We start from the raw sequence: 16,863 nt of genomic DNA, 5'->3' as shown, positions 1-16,863 counted from the left end.
AGTTTAGGTGTTACAGACCAGAAGCTGAGACTTAAGTCCACTAAGATCTCAAGAGGAAAAGTACCAATAACACTCAGCACACGGGGTGACCTGTCAGTACAGGGAAATTCTGCTTATAATCTTACATTGAACATCTCCTGAAGGCTTGTTCATTCTCCCCACCCCTTCCTCTTTTGAGACAAACTCTCATGCAGTCTGGCCTTGAACTCACTATGTAGAAGAGGCTAACCTTAACATTCTGACTTGTGTGCCTCCCAAGAGATGAGGCTGAGGTGTACAACATTATATGAGACCTATATGAAGGTTCATCAAGAAAATATTTCCTCTGGTTCCTCTCCCTGCTCACAACACACAGACTAGAATGCCTCTAATAACCAAGCAGAAAGGAATGTATAGCAAGTCCTATATGGAATGTATAGCAAGAGGTAAAACCTACTGAACAGCCCAAGCAAGAACCAGGGTTTAGGAGAGTACTAATGACCAGCTGCTGAGACAAAATAGGCTTAGCCCAACCAGGGAGTTAAATGGTTGTTATACAGTTAGGTTATGCTATTATGTCAGCCTTTATGTGTGTTAAGAGCTGAGTGAGTGTCCAGTCCTGGCAAAGGAAGTGACTATAAACAAGAAGCACAGCCACCTACATCACATGTGGGAAAGGAACTGCCAGTTCTCAGCAGTGCCATGTTCCACAGACATCCTACGGTAGATGAGCCTCTCAGCAACTGACTAACTCAAAGGAGTTTCATTGTTCTAGGCTCAAAGCGTGCCTAGGTGACCAAGGAGTCTGAGACAAAAAAAATTGTGATGTCGGTGGTGTAGCTCAGTGGGAGTAAACAAAAATCAGCTGGGAGATAGTGGCTCGGGCCTTTAATCCCAGCACTCAAGGGGACAGAGGCAGGGACATCTCTGAGTTCAATGACAGCCTCATCTACAGAGTGAGTTCCAGGAGAGCCAGGGCTACACAGAGAAACCCTGTCTCAGAAGGAAAAGGAAATCTGTGGCTAGAGCCCTGATCTCAGTCTAAGCTTACGATGCCCATGCCCTATGACTTGAAGCATCAGTTGGGACTTCTGCAGATCTGTGTGATACCACCACTAGCTTCTCTCTGCCAGGGCTTCCTGAGGATGGAGACAGTATCTGCTCACTACGGACTCTCCACACCTCAACCTGCTGCTTACCATTTCCAGCACCACCAAGTAACACGAAGGCAGCTAACAGACCCACAGCATGCTGGCCACCACTGCTCCCACACAGCGACCAGGGCAGTAGCAAGCCCCTGTCACAATGCTTCCCATCTCTCCCCCTCCCTCACCAGTTAGGAGAGACAGTCAAAGGGTAGTAAGCTGGAGGGCACATTTTTAACCCAAACTAGAAATAATGGTGACTTTCCTCAAAGTATTTTTAGAGAAATGAAAAAATTGTTAAGTCTAATTAGGGAAGGGAGGTATTACAAAAAAACCCACAAAAACATGGTTACCAGGACTACCATCCCTGAAGCCAGAGCATGAGCCTAATGACCAGGAAATATCACTTCCAGAATCAACAGGGAGAAAGAAAGCTTCATACCATCTAGACACTGTTTCTCATACCCCATTCCCATGGGAGAGGACAATGAGCCTCGGAGCAGACAAAGAGGATAAGGAACTGCATGCTGGCCCCTACCTGCTGATTTTCCTGAGCTTGGGCTAGGGGAGCAGAGGTGGCTTGTGCAGGTGAAGAAGGGAGCTCGGGTGAGGTAGAAGGTACTGTGCTGGAGTGAGGCTGGGTCAGGAAAGCCTGATGCTCAGGAAAGTCCTGGGACAAGGTGGGAGCATGAGTCCTGTCTGCCTCAGAGATTACAGGCTGCTGGCCAAGTACCAAAAACACCAGCTCTTCTTTCTCCCGGCACATTTCGGTAGAGATGTCATGGAGGCTGAGATAGTCCCTCAGGTCCTTCACCTTCATCTTCATGAGCTCCTCCCGCTGAAAGGCTGTGGCTCGGAACCGTAGGCAGAGAAGGCAGAGGCGTGGCCCGTTCCCTTCTTGGCTCGAACACATCATGCAGAAGTTTTTCTTACAGTCCAAGCAGGTCTGCTGCTTAGAGCAAGAGACAGGAAAGCACAAGTCAGGAAGTGATGAGGGCTGCAAGGCCACCGAGGCCAGCAGGGCCTCCTACAGCAGCTCTTGTTCTACTCCACTGCTCCTTATACAACGCAGGAGCCACAGCTTTCAGATTAAAGGCCACTTGGAGGTGGCAGACCTCCTGGGTCTGTATCCACCAACAGGACACCTAACATTTATATACTATGTGTAAATACAACACAATCATTTGCATTTATAATTTCATTTAAAGCTTATGTAATTTTGGTTTGGTTTGGTTTGGTTTTCAAAACAGGGTTTTTCTGTGCAGCCTTGACTGTCCTAGACTCACTCTGTAGAACAGGCTGGCCTTGAACTCTCAGATCCACATGCCTCTGCCTCCCTCAGTGCTGGGATTACAGGCATGCGCCACTGAGCCTGGCACTTACATAAGTTTTAATTCAAACAAAGTCTGGAGCTACTAATAGCAACGTCATATTTGGAATAAAAAGTTCTGCCTTGTATTCAAGTCTCCTTCTCAAATGGCTCACAAGAGTCATCCTGGGTATGTTGCATTGGCCTCTCTGCCACTCAGTTTCCCCACTGTAAGAAGCAGGTGAAAACAGGGCTTCTCTCCCATCGTGGAGACATACAAATAATGTATTGAGGCACACCTGATATATGAAGACTCCTAAGGAGAGGAGCTGGTATTTAGCTCCATCTCTGCTCCTTTCTCTCTCACTGCTAAGGAAAGAAAGCAGATGCATGATGGTTATGGTAGAAGTTACTTTCTGTTGTTGCTGGATTTTGCTTACCTTGTTTTTCAGGGCTTGAGACTGAACCCAGAACCTTTTGCAAGCTAGGTAAGTGATCTGCCACTGCACTACATCTCCAGGGTTTCTGAGGTAGAGTCTCATTATGTAGCTCAAGCTGGCTAAGAGTGCTAAGATTGCAGGCATGTGTCACCAAGCCCAGCGAGCAGCTATTGCCAATACTAGTATCGTGATGCCACAGTGAGACTGGCTTGTCGTTTCATTTTCAAAGCTCTTTAAAATGTAAGTACTTATGTCCTTTCCCGATGTACAGAGAGGAAGACCAAATACTGGGGGACCAAGTATTCTATGCAGGGTAAGGAGGTAAAGGCAGAGCTGGGACTAGTTCGATGCCCTCACTCATGTTCATCCCATGTGGCCACAGTGCCTTGCTGAGTCCCACACAAGCAGCCAACAGGACCAAAGCTAAGACCCAGCTTTCTATTTCCTAGTCAGTGCCCTGTCCACAGAGGCTGCTCACAGTTTCCTCCAGCAAGGCCAGTCAGAGTGCTGGAAGTGGTAGGTATATGAGTCATTTTCAAGATAAATATTTGGGTAGGACAAGGGACTGGGATGCTAGCTTCTCTCCTCTGTGAAAAGCACAGTGTCCAGTTTAGACAGTTTGATTGACCCTCGAGCTGGCACTGCCTGGTGCAGTCACAGACAGCACACCAGGCTGCTCAGTCCGCAGGCTGTGCTAGCACAATGACATAGGCTGACTGAGCTCTACTTGAGCCAATAACAAACCAGTCTCCTAAGAGGTCATTCCTCAACACTCTGCGATCTCGTCAATGGTGCCTACTCAAGAGGTTAGGAACTTTTCATTTCACGGTCACTTAACCATTACATTAGCTTTCATGTTTCTGATGCTTTTTTTTTTCCCTCAATATGAAAAGCTGTTCAGCTACAAAAAGACCACCTGAGACAAAGTCTCAAGGCAGGATCAGGGCAACCTTTGTGTGGGGCTGAAGCGTCCACATGGTTAAAAGAGCTCTAGTTAGTATACATGCCATCCACACAGTTCAGGCAAAGCATGAAAACGGGTGTTCACACGGACATGAAACAGTGCCCTTCTCTACTCAGCGAGGACCAGACAGCAAGCCGTGCTGAGACTGAAAAGAATGTGAGGATACACCCGCAAACAGCAGTTGTGACCAGCAGCGGTGCAAGCGGAAAATGGGAGTTCTGAGTATTTGGGGTTCAGGATGTCTGGCTGAAAATGAGGCTGCAGTATCATGAAGCTGTGGTCCCCACATAGAGTGTTACGTTAGTCAATGCAGTTTGGAAAGACCTAGCACAACACAATTATGAAGTTTGTGTTGCTCAATCAGCCAAATTCAAATATCTCGGTTTCTGGATGCAAGATCAAAAGGCAAGGAGGACAACCCAATTTCTGTTGGCCCTGCCTATTGGGGACTCTGAAGTAAACCTGCCTCTGAAATAGCTCTATAAAGGAGGAGCGAAACCCTTGAGGTTAAAATCCTTGAGTAAGGAAGACAACAGTGAAAAAAAGCTGTCAACAGAGGGAAGAAATGAGCAAAGGATAGGCCTATGTAAATCCTAACAAATGGATCAAGGCAGAATAACCAAACAGCCACAAAGTAGAATGAGAAAAGGTCCAGGCCAGTACTGAAACACCTGCATCAAGAGCCAGCTAGTTCCAGCCCTGGCCAGGCACCACCCCCCTTGGCTTTTTCTTCACTTCCCCAGTGCACCCTCAGCCACATTCCCTGGCATTGTAGAGGCCCACACTCTCATCCTGCTGGGTTCTGAACCGCTGAATTATCAGAGATCACTTATAAAAAAGCAGCACAAGGCAGACACTCACAGGAAAGCATGGCCCCCTATTACTCTTTCCCCTCTGCTCCAACTCAGCTCTTCTCAACACCAAAAACCATTTCATCTGAATACTATGCCCAAGTTTCAACCAAGTTCAACCTCCTCCACCTCTCATACCGGTCCAACTGATGAGGCTGGGCACCAGAACTCACCCTGAAACCACTAGACCACTACAGCACTACAGGCAGGCATTACCAGGACAGATGGAACAGTTAGCTTGCGGCAAAATTGCAGCCTGTCCCTTCTCTCCAGTTGTCTATGTTTTGCCCCCAGTGAGCATGTAGAAAATACTGACCACAAAGGAGAAAAAGAAAAAAAAAAAGAAAGAAAGACGATGGTAGGATCCATGTAATCATCAAGGCAATTCAACTACTTCTAGAGAAGCTATTTTAAAAGTCTTTGGTGGTAAATGCCAAACCCTTAAGATAAGAATGCTGATCCACTTAAGCATGAAATTACAAATGAAAAATACTTGCAGGAGAAAACATCTTTAACATTCACAAAATTCACTGTAAATTGCACAAGATTAATTCGTAACTTAGAGCAAGAAAATATTGTACCAATAGCATCTTTCATCATCCAAATTGAGATCTGTCTGTCTGCCCTGATAAGAGTGCTTCAGACCACAGTAGCTTGCTTTTCTCTTGTCTATGTGTACTTTGCCTGAGAACTTTCTATCCTTCTGTGAGCTCCCTAAACAGAGACAACCTCCTTCATCCCTGTTTGACTAACCCAGGTATGACACCAGTTAGATTTAGCACTTACATTCAGTGGGGGAGAACAATTTTAATCATCTTTATGCTCCCAAGAATCTGGGCCCGTTACCTGTACTCTTCAATGCAACATTCCAAAGGCCTTCTTGTGGGTCGCTGGAATCAAGGATCTGGGTTTGAATCCTGCTTCTAGTACTTAACCATGTCATAGTGAGTATTGTTTATAGAAAAAGAATGAGTAGCTGATGTCTCTTGCTGTTTACCAGGAACCTAACATGCATTTTAAATTTTAAATGCTCTGACTTTGCCATCTGTAAAACAGCATTTGGTGGTTTCCAAAACCACTGTAGCTACTGTGAAGATTAAATGAGACAATCTCAGTACTCGGGAAGCAGAAGCAGAAGGATCTCTGTGAGTTCAAGGCCAGCCTGAGGTCTACAGAGCAGTTCCAGGACAGCTAGGGCTATACAGAGAAACTCTTGTCTCGAAAAACAAACAAACAAACACACAAAAAAAATCTAAGCAAGTAATAAGTGGCATGCCTTCTACACACCTGTAATCCCAGCCCTTGGGAGGCTACGGTAGGGGGATTGCCTTGAGTTTGAAGCCAGCTAGATTAACATGGTGAGGTCGAGGCTAGCTTAAGTTACAGAGTAAGGCCCTGTCTCAAAAACAACAAAAATCCAAAATATAACCCAAAAAGTCACAGTAAAATTAAGTCTAATTTTTTTGTTGTTGTTTGAAACTCAGTTTCACTACATAGCTCAGGGTGACCTCAAAGTCATCTCATCAGGTATGTTTTGGTACACCTGGCTAAAATGTTCAACAGTTCTTCACACACAGTGGTAAGCTTTAAAAACTTCACACCCCATTGCTTTCCCATTGTGACCATTTCATCCTCGAATCCTACCAGTCATTCTGGGTTACAAACTTCCTGTTCTGTAGGACATGTGCTGTCTGAGGGCAACAGCAAAGAGACAGCCATACGTCACTGCAGCTCATTGCAGATGGCCAGTGAGTTTGCTACAGTTTCTCTGCTAGAGTTTCCTTGTCTCTCTGGAAGCTCCAACAGGTTTTTTATAATGAGGACAAGGATAATCTACCACTAGGTCTTGTATGTGACAGCTCAGAGCCAACACCTGCCATGTTTCCAGCATGGAACTGGACACTTAAAAACCTCATTTCATTCCCAGCACCAGAAAGGGTACCTCACTGATGAGGTTCAGTCATACAGCTAGTGAGCGGTGAAGTGGTGTCTGAAGTGGAGTCTATATGAGATGCTTTGCCTTCACTTGAACCAACAGTTGTTCTCGAACATTCTATGACTAGGACAGAACTGTGGACCCAGCATCACCAGCTTGAAGTCGTGGGGTCAAGTGCTGTGACACTTACCTTCCCGGTTGTACTTGCAAAATGGATCCCACAGGCCTTGCAGCTAGGTTCTGAGCCTGTGGGGGAAGGAAAGGAGCTGTATCCAGGGTTGGAATAGGCTTGTGTCCTGGCTCCTTGTGGTGGTGGGGCCTCCTCAGGCTGTCCATCCAAGCATAACCAGTTGCAGCAGGATGCCCACATGATAAAATCTGGCACAGGAGAAGAAGAGGTAAGAGTTAGAATGTACAATATTACCACAGTTTTATCTCTGTGCATACAGGCACGGCATGACAGACACATGATCCACAACTGCCAAGTATGAGAAGTATGAGGCCATGACTTCAGGGGCCAAGGAAGGCTTGCCTGGTCTTTTACTACCACACTTAGTGTTCCAAATGTTGAAAACATTTCATCTACCAGAGCAAGGTGAACTACAAGCCTGGTATAAAAACCTTTTTAAGGTTGCCTCTTTCTGACCAGTTTAATCTGAAATATCACTTCATTAAAATTCATTCTTAACTTATAACTAAAACCAGCTTAACACCCACTTTGTTCAAGGGCATCGTCTTGTCCTGAGGCTCAGAAGGAGCTCTCTGTCATTCACACACACACACACACACACACACACACACACACACACACATGTGTGGAGGGTGTGTATTATAAATGGGTGAAGCCAGATGCAGTGACATATACCTACAGTCCCAGCTACCTAACTAGTTGAGACAGAAGAGGATAACTTGAGCCTGAGCAACATAGCAAGGTCCTCTCTGAAAAAAATTATCAGTCCTTTAATTCTGGTGCTCAGAAGGCAGAGGCAGGCTGATTTCTGAGTTCAATGCCATCCTGGTCTACAGAGCGGGTTCCAAGACAGCCAGAACTACACAGAGAAACCATGTCAGGAAAAACAAACCAAAACAAGAAAGTATATAAACCAACCAGGCTTAAAGACACATCTAGCTAACACCCAGAGACTATCAGAACACTATTGGATACTGTAAAAGCCTAGGCCTCTGACTTTGAATCCAAGGTCTTATCCTTAACCATGTTATCTTTTGACTTTCCCTCCCACTAGCTTATACAAGTAATCCTCTTAATCCACACTCCTGCTCAGCTAAGCTTCTGTGGTTGCACTGTTCTTTTTCTATGTCATGTGTCTGTGGGAGTGAATGCCAGTGTGTGCAGGAATATAAAGGACAGAAGAGGGCACCAAATGCCTTGGAGCTATAGTTACAGGAGGTTGTGAGCTGTCTTACATGGGCGCTAGGAACAACTCAGGTCCTCTACGAGCAGCGGGGGCTCTTACGGCTGAGCCCTCTCTCTAGCTCTGTGCCAGCATTTGCTAACAGGTTCCTGCACAGATTATTTCTACTTGCAAACTTTAGCTCATCTCAGACAGGAACTACTACTCTGTTGTGTCTATACTGGACCCTACTGGTGCTATGCATACAACAAATACCCAACAGTGTTGGGTCCTTGTCAATTAGTGCTTCTGTAATTTAATAAAGAGTGTTTTATTTATTTATTCCCATCACACATACCAAACTTATATACTGAGGACAAAAGTTGTGTTTTAGGTTCACAGGGCAAAAAAAATCACCCCAACCTTCCAATGTCAGAACGACCTGATAACAGTAAGAAGGACTACTAAACGCCAAGCACTGCTGGGAGGCGTGAGTGTGTCCCAGGGCAGAGTAAGCAATACGTTGTGTGGACACTGAGCTCTGCTTGAAGAGATAACAGATGAAACTTCTAGTGTTTTTATTTGATAAGCCACACACACTCATGGATACTTTCCTGCACTGTCTCTTTTTAACAAAGGCATTTTCACAGTTCAAAGATAGCACATTGGAAGGAACTAAGAGGCAAATCAGTTGGTCATTTTATAGAAGGAAAAAACGGGGCACAGACAGGAAAGGGAAGACACGGGTACCATGGGTTACAATTTTAGGCTTCTTGACTTCTCTACTGCTTTTTAAACTTTCTAACATGGCCTCTGACACACTCCCATTTTCTTCTGTAGGCACCTTGAGTTAATATCTGACTCCCTGACCTCACCACGACTCCTGTGAGAAAAGGGAATGTCACAGTATGCAGGCTGTTACACAGGTGGCTCAGGAAGGGTTGCTGAGTAATCAAGCTGTCTTGGCTAAGCATAGATCAAAACCATTCATCCCTTTCTCTGTCACTTACCTGAGCCTCTAAGTTAGCAGGTAAAAAAAATCAAATCTGCTTTACTGCAAATTCACATGGCATAATGGTAATGAATGCCACACATGCATTGCAAGTTAAAGTCAATGAATTTTTGTTTTGAGGTAGGGTCTCAAGTAACCTAGGCTGTTCTTAAACTCACTACATAGCTAAGATGTCTTGGAACTCCTGATGCTCCTCCTCCACCTTGCAAGTGCACTACCACAGCCAGCATGACCACAGCCACAGCACACTCCCAACCTAAAAAGAGTTCTTTGTTGACAAGACCGTGAGTTGCAATTCTTTAGACCACGTTGCTTTGTCTGAGTAAGTACAGACAGGGCAGAGTCCTGTCCTAGTCCACTGCCCGAGGGCTGTGCTGTACACCTCTAACAAGTCATGTCCTTTCTGTACTTAGTTTGTCCTCCAGCATGCTATACAACAATAAAACACTCAACAAATATCATGTTCCTTGCCTGCACTGTAAAAATGCCTTTAACAATTTCCTCTGGGAAGGCAAAGCTAGACTGTAAACGTAGAGGTTTCACCAGTTACCATGTGGCTTTCTGGGCCTGTGTGCAGGGAACAAGGCCATGGGTGATTCAGTAACTTCTGTTAAAACCTCTCCTTAGCCAGGAATGCAGTACAGGTCTTTAATTCCATCACTGAGAAGGCTGAGAAAGACAGATCTCTGTGAGTTCAAAGCCTGGTTTACATAGTATCAGGCTAGCCAGAGCTACCTAGTAAGACTCCATCAAAAGATAAAACAACAAAAATCTCATTTACACACATATGGAACCGTTACTAATGCCAAACCCTGTATCCTTTCCCTGTGTTCAGTAACCATCCCCAAGGAGTTAATGGTCTACCAGAGTGGACAGTCTTCTAATGGAGGTTTGAACAAAGTATGGTGGGGGTTGGGGAGTAGGGCTAATACAAAGATGGCAGAGGCACAACAACAAAGAGTTCACTAATGTGGTGCCATATCTTGATATAACAGCATAGAGAGCTTACCAGAAAGTCAGAAATAGAGACTTTTTCTAAGAAAAACAAAAACAAATAGTATGTACCACAGAAGAGAGAAACTACAAAATGCTTAGTAAGGCTGGGGGTGGGGGTAAATGAGGTAAACAAAAGGACACAAGTTAACCAGGAGCCATGGAGAAATCTTGTATTCCAGGGTCAGGTTATGGACAGGAAACTGTTGCAAAAGTAGAGGCCATGAGAACAAGAGAAGGGGCTGGTGGATCTCTGACAGAATCAGCAAGATGTGCCGATTTACTGAAAAGGGGGAAGAGGAGGGTCAGGGCACATCTAAGGTTCTCCTATTTACACACCAGGATAACTAATGGACATCACTCACTAAGATGACACCCTCAGACAAGAGCATGTGTCGGCGTGAGTTAAGTTGATAAAAATTGAGTTTCACACCTGTGGTACATGCATGTCCACGTGTACACAGCTAGGCTGAAGATCAGGGTTTAGGAATGTTTGACATACTGAAAATACATAGAGCCAGAGTGGGGCAGGAGACTGATTAGATGCTCTGGGGCATGGAAAGCCCTGAGAAAGGCAAGCAGAGAGCCAACCAGGGAGGGCAGGGGATGGTCTCAGGTGGGAAAACTGGAAATTTTTTTTCTAGTGCTGTCAAATAACCCAGAGAAGGGAAAACAGACAGGAACTCAAAATGTCCAAAGGCCTTGTCCTAACAAAGTGTGAATGTGCTCTGCCTGAGCAGTTTAGGAGGAAAGCAGCTGACTGCTGACCACAGGAAAAAGAGATGAGAATCTGCGATGCTGTAAGGGTCAGCTATCTGGAAGGAAGACAGGAAGCAGTAACTGGAGAGGACCCAGGGTCACTAGCATAAGCACAGGCACATGGACTGCAGAGAAAGGGAAGCCATCAGCGAGGGAGCAAGGGCTAGAAGGACAAGGAATTGTAATCAGGAGCCAGCTCACTCCTGGGAAGGGGACAGCCATCTCTTTCCATCGTGGAAAGGAGATGAAGGCAGATGGAACTAAAAATCAAAAAAAAAAAAGCTGGTAGCATTAACAACAGAAAAGTAAAAGAATAAGATAAAAAAGAGGGGGACAAGTTTGGCTACTGAAAGTATTTCTGGGTACTAGCTCAGAGGCAGAGTATTTAGTATGTACAAGAACCTAGGCTCAACCCATCATCACAAAAGAGGTAAAGATTCCCAAAAACAAACAAATGAAGGGAGAGACAAGGGCTCTGCCAGCAAACAGTAGACCTACACTGTCAGATACACTACCAGCTTAATGAGCACTTAGGAAATAGCCAGCATGCTGAGGTACTGGGACTATACAAGGCCCTCATCCACAAGAGCTGGGGGCTCAGAAAGACACTGTAGCTACCATCAGCCACTGTGATACAAGATCAGGCCCACTTCTCAGCTAGGAGTCATGGCAGCCTAGCTTCCTCTTCACTGCCTCATTCTCCGCAACCTCAAGAGCCTCTTCTAAAGATCTTCAAAGAATGGCCCATTCATTTGCTCTGAAAAGAAGCAGATAGCCCTGTGAAAAGCATCGACTATTGCCGCGCTGTGACCCCACCGGGCCATGTCTGTCTGGGTGTGTGCATTCAGGGAAAATTTACTGCAGAGTAGAGGTGGCAAGTGACAAGAGTAGCAATGTCAAAATGCCTCAGACCTGGCTCGGTCTAACAGAACCAAAGTCAGCAGACTAGGCTTTTGTTCATTGAGATATCCGAATATCAGAAAAGAAACATCTGCTACTGTGGTCAGTAAAAAAAAAACTCTCCAACTGAGCTGGCAAGCTGACTAACTTTTAAACAGCTATGTTCATGCTAAGTTCCCAGGGCAAGAGGTTGTCATGTTGACTAACCATGCCACTACGTAAGCTAAACTCTCTTCTCCTGGAAAGGCTCTTCTCATCTCTTAGCCCTGAACAGACAAACTAAATGTTGCTAACCAACTAGCCAGGTGGAGCCAGCTATGGGGAGGGGGTCAACAGGCCACTCTGGAAAGCTTCAGTCTCTGTCCTGCAAACTCCTTTCCTGATCTTACTCCCCCACCCTATTCTGAGAAGATGGATTCTGAGGTTTTATCCTCAAACACCAATTGTGCTTTTCCTATGCCTGGCTGAAGCCTTCCACCATGCATGAGGGGTAGAAGATATGTGTGTGCGGGGGTGCAAGGTGGGGAGTGAACAAGAAAACTGTACTGTTCCAGAGGAACCCAGCAGGAGAGGCTAAGTGTGGCTAGTGAGCATGTGGGTTTGTAATTTCATGAGACATGCTGGTATTTCTGATGCTGAACAGGAAAATTATGGTATTAGTAATAGAGCTGGTGGGTTTGGTACAGTAATAAGAGGTTGGATAATATGGTTTCTCGAAAACAACCAACCAAACAACTAAATTCCTAAGTAATTTTAAAAACATTTCCCCATTTCGAACACCTGCGCAAAGTAAATAAAGTGGATCACTGGCTGTCATGGGCTCGGCCTTGAAAGGAGTGGGTACTCCAAACCCACCTCACTAGCCACCAAAAACTAAGGCAATGTCCCCAAGGACTGCATGCAATCTGCTCTGATTTTAATTAACAGTTCTGTGCACCAAAGTGGCTCTGCAGCAAGAACTTCAACAGATGCAAAGAACTACATCAGGGAATTAACACATTCACAGCAAAGCCACTGTACATGACCTTACAAAGATCCCTTAAAAATGCCCAGTTAAAGTGCCCCCAAGCCTCAGAGAAATATGTTTTGACACAGCAAATCATCAACTGGCTGAATCATCTCCAGGGGTGGCATACCTATGGCCACTAATGTATTCCCGGAATGGTTGACAGCATCTATGCTCTAAGCGCATAAAGCAAAGTATCCAGTGTTACGGATTGTTAATACGGAACCGGTTACGCTTCATCTTGTATATAAGCAATTAAAGCACAATAGCAAAGGCTTTGGAGGGAAATGCTATGGAAGTCCTATCCATATGGCATAGTTAAGGTTCTCTGAAGTAACTGATAAGTAACTATGTATTTGAGAAGCGAGGAGAGCACAGTCATTGACTGAAGAAACACTTCTTTTCTTCCCTGCCAGACTCGCAGCCAGGTGCTTCACCTAGCATTATTAGCTCCAGCAATTCTAACGAAGCAGATCGGTTCATTTTCAGGTAAGAAAATCAAGGTTCAAAGAAGTAAGTTGCTGAAAGTCACAGAAAGTGGGTAACAAAGCCAGGCCCTAAACATAGGACCCTAGACTCAGAAGTTAGTCTACTGCCCCTGACTCTAGCGGAACTTTTTTGGTCATTATGTGCAGACATGCCCCAGGATCCCCCAGGTTTTAAAAACTCTTCCTTGTCATATGGTAAGCACAAATTACAGGCCAGTGTGTTGCCACCAAATACCTACTGGCACAGCTAAAAACAGAAGAAATTCTAACAGATGCTCAAAGGCTGTTAGGATTAGGATTCTAACACTGCTGGGAGAAGGGGGACCCACCTGGAACCAGGTGTACATCAGTAATAGGGTGGTGGGGGTGAGGGGGAGTAGGGACAATGTGTACATACATGTGAGAGTATATGTGTGACATATACCAATACACATTTTTTTTTTTTTTTTGCAACTCTGCTTCTAGGTATAATACATTCACCAATAGAAATTCATTCACCAAAAGAAAACACACAAGAATATCCATGGAAGCAATACTATAATAGCCCCAAGCTATAAACAGCCCAAATGCCCATCAACAGCAAAATGGAGAGATTATGTTCCTACAATGAGATATACATATGAATCTTTATCTTTATATTTATACAGACAAATATTCTATAGATCTACTGCTGACTTAAACAGGCACAAATGCACATAGACTAAATGATCACATGTAAAAGCAGGGAAGACAATGAATGTGGAAACTAGGGTAGTATATCCTGGCATGGTGGCATCTCCCACAGTCCCACCTACTTGGGAGACTGAGGCAGTTAAATCACTTGAGCCCAAGAACTTAAGGTCAGCCTGGGCAACCCAGCAAGACATAACCAATCAATTGGGCCAAACTCAGGAACAGAGTCTGTGCTTGGGGATGACAGGTGGGAGGAGGCACAGGGACTTGTGCTAATATTATTTTCTTTTAGTTTTTGGTTTTTTGGTTTTGTTTTTTGTTTTTTATTTTTTTAATGTGTAGTATGTGTGCCACACATGAGTGCAACATCCACAAGGCCCAGAAGAAGGCATTAAATTTCTTGGCTCAGGAATTTCAGACAGTTAAAAGTGGCCTAACATTAGGAACAGAACCCAGGGTTTACGTTAAGAGCAGCAAGAGCACTTAACCCATCTCTCCAACATCAACATTTCCTTATGCTTATGCAGATATGATTTCTAAGAATTCATTAAATCACAGTCTAGTTTCTGTATTTCTCTTGTGATATGTGATTTTTTTTTTTTTTTTTTTTTTTAATTCTTCAAGACAGGGTTTCTCTGAATAGGTAGCCCTTGCAGTGCTGGAACTCACTACAAACCAGACTAGCCTTTTCCTGCCTCTGCTCCTCCATATGCTGGGATTAAAGCCATGTGCCACCATGAACACACACAGTTTTATTTGGGATTTGTTCATTTTAGAGATGAAGTCTCTCTATGTGGCCCTGGTTGTCCTAGAACTCGCTCAGTAAACCAAACTAGCCTTAAACTCAGAGACCTGCTGCTTGCCTCTGCCTCCTCAATACTGGGATTAAAAGCATGCAATTCCACACCACTTTATTTCTTAAGCACCTAGTAAAATATATACAATTTGTAATAACAAAAAAAAAAAAGAAGCCATTTTGACTCCCACCCCCATAAAGTTTATTTTCGATACCTCAAAACAGCTCTCAATATTTTACTACAGTTCCTTAACCTCTTTCTTATGTACTCATCAAGCTTCTCTAAGTTCCTAGACCCGGTGCTCTGCATAATCTATCCTAAATCACCAAAGCCAGTTGCAAATGGCCAGATTTTACTCCCAGAGTTCCAGTGATTCTCTCCGCCCCAACCATATCCCAGACTCCAGGGCTCCCTATACCCCTTGACTCTTCTCTTACCTCCAGAGCTCTTTGCAGGTTTTCAAGCACACTCTGCCCTCAGGTGGCTTTTAACAACATTCTTAAGCTGTCTGCTCTTTATCTACTACTCCCTCTCCCTCCTTAGGTTCTTCAGGTTTCCAGTGTCTTCTGACTGGACAGCTTTCCCAGATCTCAAGTCTGACCCTGTCCCTAGAATCCTCCCCATTTAAACACACTGCCCCGCTATCTCCTGCTTTCCTTCACAGATTTCATACTATGTGACTCTAGACACAGCTGAGAGGGCACCCTCTTTATTTCTCCTTAGGCCCAAGAGCTCATTCTCAATATTTACAGTGACAACATGACTGAGAAAGAAAAATGCTTTATGAAAAAAAAAAAAGAAAGAAAGAAAAGAAGGGCAACTAATTTAAGATTGTTTGTGTTGTCTGTACCTGTTGTCTGGGTGTGTGCACAAGTGCGAGTGGGTGCATATGCACATAAGTACCAGAGTGTGTATGTAAAGGCCAGAGATCAACATCAAGTGTCTTCGTCAATCATTCTACCTTATTTTTTGAGACAGGCCTCTCACTGAAGCTGGAGCTCATCGATTTCACTAAACTGGCTGGCCAGTGAGCTCTAGAGACCCAGCTGAGTCCACCTCTCCGGTGCTAGGATTACGGATGCACACAACGGCACCTGGCACTCACATGGATGCTGAGAACCTAAGCTCAGGTCCTCTTGATTTGAAGCAAGCACTGTACCACTTAGCTGCTTCCTCAACCCTACTTAATTTTTAAGTCTGTATACTTCCCAGAGGAAGATAACTGTAAGGATGAAAAGTAACATCGTTAAAGGACCTAACCAATAGTGAAACATCTGATGGACAGCATGCTGAAGACATCATCAAACTGTGCTACAAAAATTTATTCTTCCTGATCATCTGGTACTGTGTGGGGCAGGGTTGGGAACACAGCTAGTTGATTATACTATCCACAGGTAAAGAATTCCTGTTTCTTGAGCCAGGTGTGGTGGCACACGGCTGTAATCCCTGCACTCTGGGAGGCAGGTGGATCTCTGTGAGTTCAAGGCCAGCCTGGTATACAAAGCAAGTTCAAGACAGCAAAGGCTACACAGAGAAACCCTGTCTCAAAAACCCAAAAATATCCTGTTTCTTAAGACTCACCTGAAATTTAAAATCATCTCTCAACTTGGAAGACTGCTCACTTTTAAAAATAAGTTGACCAGGCAAGAAGTGTGAACTCCTGGAAGCTGTTAGAATCTCAGGGTTGCAATTAGAATTCTCCAGCAAACCTGCCTGGGGCATCTAATCCTGACTCGGAAAGATTTAAGATGCTGGTGACACCACAGGTAACATCAACTAGGTGACTGTTGCAGTCGTAAGCGAGCACCCTGCAGAGTGAACCATATTACCAACTGGCCTCACATGCCGGATGTACAGCAATGGAGCATGTTCACTCTGATTCTGAGGGTATTTCTGAGATATTTATTTCAGAATAAAGAACTCAGAACATCTACGTCACAGAGGAAACAAGAGTATGGTGGAACTTTAGAACCCACAGCTGCATAAAACCCCTGATGAAGTGGTGTGTGAGCCAGACATAAACAAGAAAGATTCACAAGGTGGAACCCCTCACCCTCCAGGGTGTAATCACCTGGAGATGCTGCCCCTCCCCTGTCCCTCTTGGGTCCCTAGTGGTGTTGGCTGGGAGCCTTTCAGACAGATTTTCTGATGAGTTAGAGCCAGAGGGCGCTATGTGAGATAACAGGAGTGCACAGACAGGTAGGGCCTGTGTCTAGCCAAAGATGATAACAAAACCTTTTTTAAAAAGTCAGAATTTATG

The 16,863-nt window shown here is 44.7% G+C and overlaps 1 protein-coding gene across 8 annotated transcripts in view; it reads right to left on the bottom strand.

Annotated features, from left to right (window-relative positions):
• The window catches only part of Rffl (ring finger and FYVE like domain containing E3 ubiquitin protein ligase), a 64,380-nt gene that overhangs the window by 8,513 nt on the left and 39,004 nt on the right, over positions 1 to 16,863 (bottom strand). For 5 of the 8 annotated variants that reach the window (XM_060387156.1, XM_060387153.1, XM_060387158.1 and 2 more), the window contains exons 2-3: positions 6,815 to 7,002; positions 1,663 to 2,076 (exon numbers count right to left, since the gene is read on the bottom strand). In XM_060387156.1, the coding sequence (XP_060243139.1) occupies positions 1,663 to 2,076; positions 6,815 to 6,994 (594 nt within the window). In that variant the 5' untranslated portion in view covers positions 6,995 to 7,002. The remainder of the gene's footprint in view (positions 1 to 1,662; positions 2,077 to 6,814; positions 7,003 to 16,863) is intronic. The other 3 variants (XM_060387151.1, XM_060387155.1, XM_060387157.1) reach the window with 2 other exon arrangements.

This window comes from Meriones unguiculatus, chromosome 7, assembly GCF_030254825.1.
Source record: "Meriones unguiculatus strain TT.TT164.6M chromosome 7, Bangor_MerUng_6.1, whole genome shotgun sequence".
In the NCBI taxonomy this organism is placed as follows: Eukaryota; Metazoa; Chordata; class Mammalia; order Rodentia; family Muridae; genus Meriones; species Meriones unguiculatus.
This window is presented reverse-complemented; position numbering and strand designations above follow the sequence as displayed.